At 28.1% G+C, this 13,090-nt stretch overlaps 1 protein-coding gene across 2 annotated transcripts; it reads right to left on the bottom strand.

Annotated features, from left to right (window-relative positions):
• Window positions 1-140: 140 nt before the first annotated feature.
• Window positions 141-12,821, bottom strand: LOC145746276 (alpha-aminoadipic semialdehyde synthase, mitochondrial-like). Of its 2 annotated transcripts, XM_082564521.1 has the most exons (24): window positions 12,666-12,821; window positions 11,622-11,729; window positions 11,036-11,212; window positions 10,542-10,694; window positions 10,204-10,350; window positions 9,983-10,061; window positions 9,371-9,498; window positions 9,086-9,252; window positions 8,589-8,711; window positions 8,140-8,157; window positions 7,360-7,471; window positions 6,815-6,877; window positions 6,399-6,466; window positions 5,178-5,305; window positions 4,720-4,849; window positions 4,069-4,179; window positions 3,797-3,905; window positions 3,511-3,587; window positions 2,815-3,049; window positions 2,483-2,578; window positions 1,756-1,871; window positions 1,523-1,611; window positions 855-1,028; window positions 141-454 (listed from the first exon to the last, which is right to left on the bottom strand). In XM_082564521.1, exons 1-24 carry the CDS (start codon window positions 12,780-12,782, stop codon window positions 342-344), a joined length of 2,838 nt encoding a protein of 945 aa, XP_082420647.1. In that variant the 5' UTR covers window positions 12,783-12,821; the 3' UTR covers window positions 141-341. The 2 variants fall into 2 exon arrangements, with proteins under 2 accessions (XP_082420647.1, XP_082420648.1); XM_082564522.1 differs by lacking the exon at window positions 8,140-8,157.
• Between the last annotated feature and the right edge of the window lie 269 nt (window positions 12,822-13,090).

The following is a 13,090-nucleotide window of genomic DNA, read 5'->3' as shown; positions in this document are numbered from 1 at the left end:
TTGTAACAATGCAATAAACATCAACAGCGCTAGGTCCACTATAAATGACAGTGTGTCGCGCATCCCATTCTGTTAAACCAAATTTAACACATATTTACTGTCATATATACAACCCTAAAAAATTACTCTTTAAATATATTCTAATATTAAATTGGTGTTTTATTCAACAATGTGTAATACCATATTTAAATTGTTAAAATATACAGAAAAGAAACACCCTAAAAACACACTTTGTATTTTTAAATATATAAACATAATATGAGTAATTTGCTACGAATATATTAATCTACAAAATAACAAGATTTCTAAAGCTAAAATAAGTATAATAATATATAAACAGTTCATTCTCTAAATGATGTTTTTGAAGATATACCAAGACGTCGTAACTCCTTAAGCAAAGGCTGGTAGATATTTTTTTGGAGGGGAGTTATAATACCCTTGTCTTCAATTTTACCTAAAAAGTGTTTTACAAAATGTTAGGTTTTTGGTATTATACAACATTTTGTTGATTTTTTGTTTGAAGTACAAAAATCTGCTTTTTAAAACAATAAAACCGGCAGCGTGGTGTAGTGGTAAGATCACTTGCTACACCACCATGAGGTCGTGGGTTTAATCCCCACTGCTCCCATGCTGTAGCGCCCTTGAGTGAGGCGCTATAAACGGTATGAACTCCTGCTGAGCCAACACTTAATCAGCAGCATAATTATCGGGCAATTATAATCTATAATATCCCAAACTGCTAAAGGCAACTCGAGACTGGGTCGGAGTAACTGATGTTACTCTATGATGTTTAGGTCGCGCATTTGACCTTCCAACATCGAGGATAAAGATATATACAAAAAAAATAAACAAACCTAGCAACATCATTCTTGAGGCAATAGCACAGGGATACCCTACACATTTTGACATTGCGGAATATTCATCAGGATCCCCATACACAACCATGTCTATGTCTCTTTTCTCATTTTTCTCAGAAAATGACCCTTCTATTTCGTGTCGGAGTATTATCATATCTCTCTCACCCTTGTCTGTGGATAAACATCATTATAAAATATGGCAGTGTGGTGTAGTGGACCAGCAGCGTGGCGTAGTGGTAAAAACACTTGCTACACCACCATGAGGTTGTGGGTTCAATTCCCACTGCTCTCATGCTCTACTGCCCCTGAGTAAGGTGCTATAAACTGTAAAAACTCCCTCTGAGCCAGCACTTAATCAGCAGCATAATTACCGGGCAATTATATACTCTATAATATCCCAAACTGCCAAAGGCAACTCGAGACTGGGTCGGAGTAACTAATGTTACTCTATGTTTAGGTCGCGCATTCGACCTTCCCACATCGAGGATAAGGATATATATTATACAAAAAAAAAATTAAGTTACTGAAACAGTGTAAAAGTGAACATCAAATATAATTTTTAAGCTACTGGTAAGGTATTTATTTATTAACTGCATAATATTTAGTAATAATAAATAAAAACAATTATAATGTGAAATAGTATTATACTAAAAATAGTCACGTGCCATAAGACAGGATTGAGTTGAGATGATTGGCAAGTGCTTGTATTGGTGTTTTAGCTTTTTCTACTACCTTATCACTCATGAGACCCAATCTTTAAATAAAATAAATACCAAATCACAAAAATATTAAAAAATGAAGAAACTAAAATTTTGTATTAAATAATATAAATTAAAAAAATAATTATTATAATAAGTTGTGTAACTAAATACTGAAAAACTTTGTTTTGTAAACTTACTCTTCTATTGATTTAAGCCTGGTCTCACTTTCACCAATCGCTTTAAACACACATTCCTTTAACTCCTGATCGGTCAAGTCTTGTCTATTTGCTAATATATGACCTAAAAATTGTTTCTAAAAAAAAACAATAAAAATTCAATAAAATATAAATTTTATAATAATAGTTTTAAAGGTTTTTTTAATAGTGTAATAATTTACATATTGAATTAGTTTAATATTTATTTTTATTAAGCCATAAAAATGAATGAGCTGTTATAAAATTGGCTTTTAATGCAATATTGTCCATTGGACTAATTTTTATTTTATTGATCTTTATCCTCGATATGAGAAGGTTAAATGCACGACCTGAACATAGAGTAACATAAGTTACTCCGACCCAGTTTTGAGTTGCCATTTAGCAGTTTGGGATATTATAGAGATTTTAATTGCCCGGTAATTATGCTGCTGATTAAGTGCTGGCCCAGCAGGAGTTTGTACCGTTTATAGCGCCTTACTGAAGGGCGCTACAGCATGAGAGCAGTGGGGATTGAACCAAAAACCTCATGATGGTGTAGCAAGTGTTTTTACCACTACACCACGATGCCGGTTTTTGTGATAATATCAGCATTTACAACAAGATAAAAAAAATTTTACTAAGGTTTTAACCTAGCAAATTAGATTTTTTTAAATTTTTTAATAATCATATCATAAACAGTGAAAATTAGAATCTACTAAACATACATTACCCAAGTAATATCTGGAGAACTTTTTGTTAACAATGGATGTGGATCCAACGTGATAATTCCTAAATTTAAAAGACCTACAACCACATCTGCAAATCCCTGTAAGTTTATTGTTTAAAAGAATTTAAAAGTTTAAATAAAAGTTTTAAAACAAATTATAGGATTACTGAAAAAATGCTACTATATTTACTGTAGGATTTATGTTACAATGCTTTAAATTTAATTAAAACAGTAAAAGTAATACACCAATAAGGGAACTCTTTCTAACACAAAATAACACAGTATAGACATTATAAATTATATTTCTTACAGATTTAAAAAATTCATGAATTTACCTTATATCTAAGAGTCCCTCTTAACAAGGTTTCACAATCATCGAGTCCGTATTTTTCCTTATAAGCAATAGAATCCCTATTCGCAAGTCCTTCCAAGTTAAAACCGGGCATGAACACGATGGGTAATACCCCATTGCGATAATTCTCGCCACCTTCTTTGTGTTCGATGACTTGGTTGTCGCGTAGATATTTTGCTGGTGCCAAGGTTACCATCAACACACCAGCAGGACTCCAGCTATATAACAAATCTTTTTTAACTTTCTTGTACCATAAAAAACACATTAAATGCAGTTAATTTAATTTATTTGTAAATATATTTTTTTGGTTGTTTTTTTAGTATACATTTTTATCCTCGATGTGGAAAGGTCGAACACACAACCTAAACATAAGTTACTCAGACCCAGTCTCGAATTGTCTTTATCAGTTTGGGATAACCTATTATATAGATTATAATTGCCCGATAATTATGCTGCTGATTAAATGCTGGATCAGCGGGAGTTGATATCGTTTATAGCGCCTTACCTAAGGGCGCTACAGCATGAGAGCAGTGGGAATTAAACCCCAGACCTCATAGTGGTGTAGCAAGTGTTCTTTTTTTTAAAATAACAATTTGTACTTAATAGCGACAAAATTAAAATAAAAAAAGTTATTTTTTTGTTTTACAAAATATTCTGTTTTATAAAATTAAACAAATACCTGAACTTATACTTTAACGGATTACTAGATAGTTCTGGAGCAGGTAATCCCCCACAATAGGAAACAAATGAAGTTACCTAAAAAAAGGCGATCAACAGAATAAAGAACTCTCATTAGCTTATTTTTTGTAAAAACAGTATATTTTTAAGATATCACTATAAAAGATATTTTTTAAACATTGAATATCATGTTTTATAAACAATAAGATCTTGTATTGTAAGTATTCTAAGATTTTTGTTAAAGGATTGTATGTTTAAAAAAATAATAAAGTGAAAATTGATTATACCTTTCCTTTATTATCTTTAATTTCATCAAAGGCCTCCATAGCCAACATATGATCAATACCTGGATCCAATCCGACCTCCATAACAATTCCTATTCCACTGTCAATTGCCCTTTATGCAAATTGCAAATTGTTTGACATTTTTATTTAAAGTTTTTGTGTTAAAAAAATAATAAATAGTATTAATTGAAATCATTTGAAATGATTAAAACATATTAGGAATAAATAGCATTTTTAGTTCATTATAATAGTATAGTTTAATAAACAGATCTTACTTTTGATGACGTTCCTTTATAGGGTCCGACACATAACTTGCAGTGACTAAATTTTTCTTGTTGTCTATACATAAGTCTGCTATTTTGGGATGAAATGAATATGGCAAAAGACTAAAAAATTACAACAAATGTATATTTCATGATTTTGCCCACTTTTAAATTAAGTTGTTAATTTGTTAGTTTTGCCTGCCAAATAAAAAAATGTAAACTAGTTCTATAATAATATATTTTAATATATAGTTTAACCGGCAGCGTGGTGTAGTGGTAAGAACACTTGCTACACTATCATGAGTTCGTGGGTTCAATCCCCACTGCTCTTATGCTGTAGTGCATGAGTAATGCGCTATTAACAGTATGAACTCCCACTGAGACAGCACTTAATCAGCAGCATAATTGCCAGGCAATTATAATTTATAATATCTCAAACTGCTAAAGAAAACTTGAGACTGGGTTGGAGTAACTGATGTTATTCTAAGTTTAGTGTGCGCATTCGACCTTTCCACATCGAGAATGAATTTATATACAAAAAAAATAGTAATTTATAACCAAAGTACTTTTAACTCTGTTATATTCAATCTAAATTCATATTTATTCAATATTATTAAAACTGACAAAAAGTTTTGTCAACTTTAGTAAAAGTACTTAATTCACCTGATAACAAGGTGATGACCTTTTACAAGCTCCTCTAATCTTTCATGTTCAGTCTCAATATCAAGAACAATTGGACTTATGTGTTTAAATTTACCAGATAATCTTTCAATTTCTGAGGAAAGGGAAGAGGCTAAAAGAAAAAATTTTATCAATTGTTAATATCTTTATTTTCATATAACGAAGCTCAAAGGTAATCTACATACCATAGCACTAATGTGTGTTCAACTTATAGAAATATACTGCCATTGTGCTCGTTGCACAAATTTTAAAAATAGGTGTTATTTAAAAAACAAAACTAAAGTAGTCTAAGTTTGTTTATGAAGTAGCAACAATAAATATTACATTTTTTTAACCCTAAATATTTTTACCAAACTTTAAAATACTTTCAATCAGAATTACTTTTTTAATTTGTTAAATTTTAAGTTTTTTCATTACAAAATACCCAGAAATGAACTCACCAACAGTGACTTCTGTATCATTATATCTTGTCATATAATCAAGAACTGGGTGGGAAACATATCCGGCTCCCAAAACTAAAACTTTATAGTTTTTCGATGAGGTGGCAGACATAGCACCTTCTTTCTCACTGATTTGGTATAAAAATCCAATTTCAAATTTTTGATAAAATATAATTTAGTTAAACATTAAACTCTTAAATTACATATACAAATCTAGATAAAAAAATTAAACATAAATTAAAAAAAAGATTCTATTACTTTTAACAACACATTCTATTACTTATAACAACACAACTTAAATATAGATAGACTTGTTAAATACATGCTAGTTTTTTTTTTTTTTGCGCACAATAAATACAAAAGCAAATGACTTAAATTTTTTTTTTGCTTAAGTGGTTAGATGTTCATCTGAGCCAAATGCAACACATTTAATAATTGTAAGATTATTTTATATCTAACAATTACTTTAAACACAAAAAAATTAAACATAATATATAACTAAAATATAATTAAAAAAAAAAACTAATAAAATTTCAATAATAATCTAACAAATCGTTTAATATACTTGCTTATGTTATTACATAAAAAGTTACATAAAATTATAACTTCTTTTTTTTGGAATATCAATTAGAACAAATTTTACCAATTTAATATGTAAACACACATAATTAATTATAAAATAGCCCCTATCTTTTCCCTGCAGTGACATTAATTTACACAAAAGAAAAAAATTTACAAATAAATGTCTATTTAAGCTTATTAAGAGCCTACTACTAAAACCTACTAAAACACCAAACACAAGCACATAATTTTTAAACTTTCTTTACCAACAATGCCTTGATATTTTTCCAGGCTGAATGCGATGTAATTAATTTTTGATAAACATGTAATAATTTGCAAGTTAACGTTGCCCAACTTGAAATTAAACTTTATTTGATGACTATTAACAATAGGCCTATGTAAACATTTAAAGCTCTATCCCTTCTTTAACAAAACTATTGCAAAACAAATGCATGACTGAAAATCAATATTAATAATAATAATGCTGACAATAACTATATGTCTCAAAATCAAAGTATATAAACCAAAATTATACAAATTAAAGTACATGCCTAACTACATAAACTCTTTTAAAAACATTAAAATGTGCTAAATTAATTAAACATATGTGAACTTATCTAACATTAAGTTAATTTATAAAAAGAACAAATAACTGTTTACCGTTTTCTTCTCATATCCTGAATGTACTCAAATTTTGGTGTCATCTTTCCATTAGAAGCAATGATTGCCTGCATAAAGATTTATGTTTAAATAAACTTGTGTAAACAATGCATGTAAATAGATTGTTTGTTTTTGTGTTAAACTTTTTGTTTACACAGATCATTTAAAAAGAAATTCACTTTTTAACACATTAAATTCAAACTTAAAAATAAACAGACAGTTTAATATTAAGAAATATTTATTAAAAACATTTTTCTTTATTACAATTTTTACAAAATACAATTAATGGTATTTATTTTTAACAACATCGTTTAAAAATTAAAAAAAAATAGAAAAAAAAAAAAAAAATGAAAAAATATAGAAAAAAAGGTTTACTAAATTTAAAATGTATGTTAATCAAATTTGTAAATACTTACATTCGTAACAACAGAAGACATTCTTTTAATATTTGAAAATGAAGCGTTGGCATCATTATCAGCCTATAAACATCAAATTCTAATTTAATCTATAGTGAAATTTACCTCAAGTTAAGTTTGAATATGGTAATTGACTTCTAACATATTTAAAAAATAACACAAACTTTAAAACCTAATAAAAGAATTTAAGCCAATGGTTTGAAATATTTGAACTGGCAGCATGGTGTAGTGGTAAGAACACTTGCTACACCACCATGAGGTCGTTGGTTCAATCCACACTGCTCTCATAATGTAGCGCTGTTGAGTAAGGCGCTATAAACGATATGGACTCCAGCTGCGCCAGCACTTAATCAGCAACATAGTTACCGAGCAATTATAATCTCTATAATATTCCAAACTGCAACAGGCAACTCGAGACTAGGTCAGAATAACATGTGTTACTCTATGTATATAACATATGTTACTCTATAGGTTGCGCATTTGACCTTCCCACACCAAGGATAAAGATATATACAACAAAAAAAAGAAACGTAATAATTTCTTACTATATGAAACATATAGGGTAAAAGTTGATCACCAAAAAACTGGGTAGCTTCACGTGGTAACTGAGCTGGAAGATTATCAACTGAACACATCAATATTCCTGGTCCTTTTACACTAAAAAATTATGAATATAATTAGATCTTAAGTATCTGTGTTATTTATTACATATATTATTACCAAAAAATGTTAAAATGTTAAAAAAAACACTACTTTTTAACAATATAAAAATCAATTTTAAAAACAAAACACAGTGTTAGTTTTATGTAAATAAATCTTATTAAAATTACAAAAAATTGATAATTTATTAGTAATTATAAAATTTATGTGGTTAATAAAAAAAAATTAATAGTAATAATATTTGAAGAAACTTCATTAAAAAAGTTTCATAACACAAATATTATCTAACTTATAGAAATTAATTTAACATTAATTCATTCACTGTTGGTTTAAAAAAAATTGTTTACGTAAAAGCTATTGCATGCATGATTTCACATTCATTTACATTGGATTGGAAGATAATAAAGTAATAATTTTTAAAAATTATTACAATCAATTTTTTTGTAATAAAATGTGTGCAAAAATTAGATTTCGAAAATCAGAAAATTAGGTTCAAGAAATTATTTTAAAAATTGAAAAAACTTGAATTAAAAAAACATTTTATTAATATTCAAATTACATTATCCTCAAACAAAAGTTAGGTTTTTCACTCTCTTCCTTACCAATGTAGGTTGGATGGTTAGTGGGTTAAAACAAACAAGTAACACCATGCACTTATTACTCACGTAGATCGCACTAGACCCCTTTGTTGGTAGGACAAAAAACACAACAAAAAATATTTGTTAAAATCTAAATTTAGAAAACTCAACGGCTTTAACACATTTTAGTAATTTTATAAAACCTAAATACACTTCATTACTATAACACTTTGTTATTAGGCCCATTTCCAAACAAATAATAAGAATGCTAATAACTATTAAACAACATTGCTATAATTGTAATAAAAAATATAAATGAATAGAAATTTTTAAGCTGAAATAAGTGTAAATAAATATTTGCTAATAGTTTACTTCTATTCTATTTTCATGCAGCCAATAAAGCAAACTAAAATAAAAAAAATTAAATAATGACTTTTTTTTACCTAGCAATTGTTTAAAATCTAAAAAAATTAACTAAAAAAAACCTAAAAATTTATTTTTTCAAAATATTCAAACAAAATCTAATAAAAATATACCCATGGTTGTTTGTTGCTTTTAAAGCATCATAGATGTCAAAGGGAGCATCTATACTTGTACATTCTGTCATGAACTCTAATGAACCACCGGGGTCAGCAGAAACATCACCAACGGCTATTAATCTAAAGTATTTAAATTATAAAACTGTAAAATTATAACAGCTAAAACAGTATCTTAAAATTAGTATCCTTTAAAAAAATCTTTAAATTAGAAATATATATATCAACTTCTAATTATTTACGTCGAATGTGCGACCTAAACATACAGTAACATTAGTTACTCCGACCCAGTCTCAAGTTGCCTTTAGCAATTTGGGATATTATAGAGATTTTAATTGCCCGGTAATTATGCTGCTGATTAAGTGCTGGCTCAGCAGGAGTTTATAAAAAAAAATAATAAAAAAATTTTAAAAAAAGTTAAAAAAAAAAATATTCACAAAACAAATGTGCCCATTTTCTTTCATATTATTTATTGATTAGTTTTATCTAAATCCAACCTGTGTGGTAAAGCAGGGCAACCGGGTGATTCAAGTGTAATACTTTGTCTCAAATTTCCTTTCTTTTCACCGCATTGTAATGTTACAATATCATTGTTTGTCAGTAATCGTGGATCTTGTGGTCTCCAAAATATTCCATTTATGATACAAGAAGCATAAGGTGCTATCTAATTAAAATAAAAAAATTCATTTAAATTATTAAAGGATTTACTAAAAAAAAACTAGTAACCTAAAAAAACTAAACAGTCAAATTTTATATCTATTAATATGTTTTCTCATGTATACTTCTTTGGCAAATGTTGATTTATAAAGTTGAGGTTGTTGAATGTATTCCTGCATGTCATAACCTCCATCACATTTTCTTTTAAGGTGATGGTGCATGTCCACTACACAGCCATACACTACACTGGTGTCTATAAAGACATAAAAATAGAAAACACACTTATTTTTTTGTGTTTAAATATTAATAACACATAGTTTGATGTTATAAATATGCCATTTTTTTGTATATATCTTTATCCTTGATGTGGGAAAGTCGAATGCGCGGTCCAAACATAGAGTAACATCAGTTATCCTGACCCAGTCTCGAGTTGCTTGTGGTAGTTTGGAATATTATAGATTTTAATTGCCCGATAATTTAGCTGCTGATTAAGTGCTAGCTCAGCAGGAGTTTATACTATTTATAATGCCTTACTTAAGGGCTCTACAGTATGAGATCACTGGGGGTCGAACCCAGGACCTTGTGTATGGCAGGAAAGCGTTCTGATCACTACACCACGCTGCTGGTAAATTTTATTTTTTGGGTTAAATATTTTGTATACATTTTTTTTTATTAATAAACGACTTAAAATAATTTTTTTTGTAGCTAACACAAAAAACGAAAAAGTAAAAAAGTACCTCCATTCTCGGCAACATCTTTAAGTTCATGAGGACTGACATATACATGAGGCAACTCACGAAATATTTCTTGAGCACCCTGAAAAAAATAGTTGTAGAAAAAAGGTTAAGTCACATGACCATTATGTTTATAAATACTTCTACCAAATTTTATTTAAAAACCAGAGGCAGTTGTCTTGATTAGTTGTTATGTCCTTAACACCAAATGGTAAAAGACTTACTTGAGAAACATTTCCAGTTCCAGTAAACACAAAAGTTAGAGGACCGACACTTTCAGGCATTCTACCAAGTGATATTTCATATCCAGAATCTCTCACTGCTTGTACAGCTTGTCCTGATGTTCTATAGTTGTGTGCTATACCTATATGCTGTCAAATATAAATATATGAAATATAACCAATAATTTTTAAGAAATTATTCTTTTAAAACATTTTCAAGTTATGAAATATTTATAATTTTAGTTTATAGCTAAATAGTATTTGATTAAAGTTATGAAAGAGTGTTATTACAAAAAAAAAATAAAAATAAACAAACGAGAAAAATATTTATACAAGCTAACCATAAATGGAGTATGATGTCCCAAAGCCAACATTCTTAGTCCCATTCCATGTAAAATATTAATCATCCCAGCATACCCTGCGTACATTCCAAAAGCCACAACCCTTTTCCCACTCTTCTCTTCCATTTTTTCATAATCAATTAATCTAATTTTCTAAAAAAACATGATAGGCCTATTAAACAAAAAAAAAGAAATACTATTTAACTTTAAAGGTTAGTTTAAGCCTATTTTTTACATTTAATTTTTTAAAAATATACATTTTATTTAAATTTGGATTATTTATAAAATGATGTTAGTTTTTTTTTTTTTTGAATTAAGAAAACACAAAATTTAAGTTTTCTTTTGTTATTTGTAAAACTTAAAATTAGTTTGACAAAAAAAGCATATATAAAATTTAATCTATGATTATAAAATTTCATTTTCATAGCCTTGTAAAAAAACATGCTTTTGTAAATGAGTAAAAATATTCTTTTTAAATTCAATGCTCAACACACCTTTTCAAGAATGGCATCTAACATGGCCATATTTTCTGTTTGTGCTTTAATAACATGTGAGAAAAAAATGTAAGTTTTGTTAGGTATAAGACTTTCGATAGGAACTTGTTTAACACCAAGAATTACTGAAGCTTCAGAGAGATCTTCCTTTATTTCAGCACCACTACCCACATATTCCTACAAAATAAAGAAATAGTTAACAACAACCTAATTTAATTAAAAAAGTCATGAAAATGCTAAAACTAGTTAAACAGTTTTAAATACCATTTCCAACATTACTTTAAAAAAAATAAATTAGCATAATTCCTATCTGTAAATAAAGTAGATTAATTTAATTAAACCTACACTTATCACTTAATTATTGGTACAACTTAATATTCTAAATTATAAAATGTAGAGCAAACCCACAAAATGTTTAAAAAAATTTAAATTGGATATGCCACAAAAAAATTAAAAAAAACTTTTAAAATAATATGATAAATTCAGTCAGTATAAGAAACTGTATAGGCTACTGTTGTCATGTATATAATCCAAAAATTAGTTTTAAATACAACAAACATATTGTATATATAGGCATTTTATATACCTGTACTGGAAAAGCTCTTTTATTGGCTGGCTGAACAAGAACACGAATTCCATCTTCAACCAACTTTCGAACATGGGTTGGTGCTAATGGTGCTCTTCTTTCCCAAACCTTTAAATAACAAGTGTTTTATTTTTTCAATAAATCAAAAAATTAACCATGTTCATTTCAAATACAAATAATGTGAAGTAGGATATCTTTTAACAAAATAGAATATATAATAAACAATAAAATCCAGCTTATTAAAACATTGTAATTCGATACCCAGCTTAATTAAACACTGTAAATTGATAACTTCCTAACAAATTAAAAGATAAAAGGCCTTTAGGGTTATATCTTACAAATTTTTTTAAGTTAACTAATAGGTATACACATATACCCATAAAATAATTCTACACAAATTAAACTTGCCAAAAAGTTTAACATTAAAAAAATTTTGATTGATTGTTTCAATAAATATATAGGCTATATATATAACTGTTAGTTTTAAAATTTTTTTTTTTTAATTTTTTACTTTTGAAAACATATTTAAAAACAAATTAAAGATGGCCGCCGACTCCTCTTGTTTTTTTGCAGACCGAATCTTCTACCAACCTTATATAATGCACACATAAGTTTGGCAAAACCTTTTTTATGTATATATATAAATATTTTATATACACTTGCTACACCACATGAGGACGTGGGTTCAATCCCCACAACTCTCATTCTGTGGCGCCCTCTGAGCAAGGTGCTATAAGTGGTATGAACCCTTGCTGAGCCAGCATTTAATCAGCAGCATAATCATCAAGCAATTTAATCTATAAAATTCTAAACTGCCACAGGCAACTTGAGACTGGGTCAAAGTAACTAATGTTTCTTTAGGTTTTCTTTAGGTTTCGCGCATTCGACCTTTCCACATCGAGGATAAAAATATATACAAAAAAAATAATAATATTAATGGCATGTTACAAATAAATTTAATTATTCCACTTATTTTACTTTCGTATATACTTTACACATTGCTAAAGTCGTTAATGCATAAAAATAAAATACATATATACTTACAACATTGTCTTCTCGTCTTATAGCTATGGTATATTTTGAAGCAAGTCTTTTACTTGTCTGTACATGATTTCTACAGTTAAGGTTGTTTAACAACCTTCTACAAGTTAGTTGCAACATTTTCAGCCGCAAAGCATTTTTTGAAATTTTACTAATAAACTTATTCTAAAATAAAGTTTATAATTTAAAAAATTATAAACATCACATGCCTACACAATTTCAATACAATAATTTGATTTGTGTAATTTGCAATCCTTTTAAATTAACTACACCACAATGACAAGTTGCAATCTTAAATACTACTATAAAATGATGTAACATTACAAAATTACATAAAAATAAGTTAATAATAACAAGTCTTTAAGTTAAACATCTAAACAAAGTCATCGGTTTTTTCCACTTTAAATATATAGGGCCTACTTAGCAAT

This window comes from Corella eumyota, chromosome 3, assembly GCF_963082875.1.
Source record: "Corella eumyota chromosome 3, kaCorEumy4.1, whole genome shotgun sequence".
NCBI classification, from domain to species: Eukaryota; Metazoa; Chordata; class Ascidiacea; order Phlebobranchia; family Corellidae; genus Corella; species Corella eumyota.
Note: the sequence above shows the minus strand (reverse complement) of the source record. Positions and strands in the feature narration are given on the sequence as shown.

Excerpts from the sequence above, each read along its gene's own strand:
- LOC145746276 (XM_082564521.1), bottom strand. The coding sequence starts at position 12,782 with ATGTTGCAACTAACTTGTAGAAGGTTGTTAAACAACCTTAACTGTAGA. Across the intron at positions 4,180-4,719 it reads GGTCATCACCTTGTTATCAG|TCTTTTGCCATATTCATTTC; the intron begins GTGAATTAAGTA and ends GTAATTTTTTAG. Across the intron at positions 3,906-4,068 it reads ATAAAGGAACGTCATCAAAA|GGCAATTGACAGTGGAATAG; the intron begins GTAAGATCTGTT and ends ATTTGCATAAAG.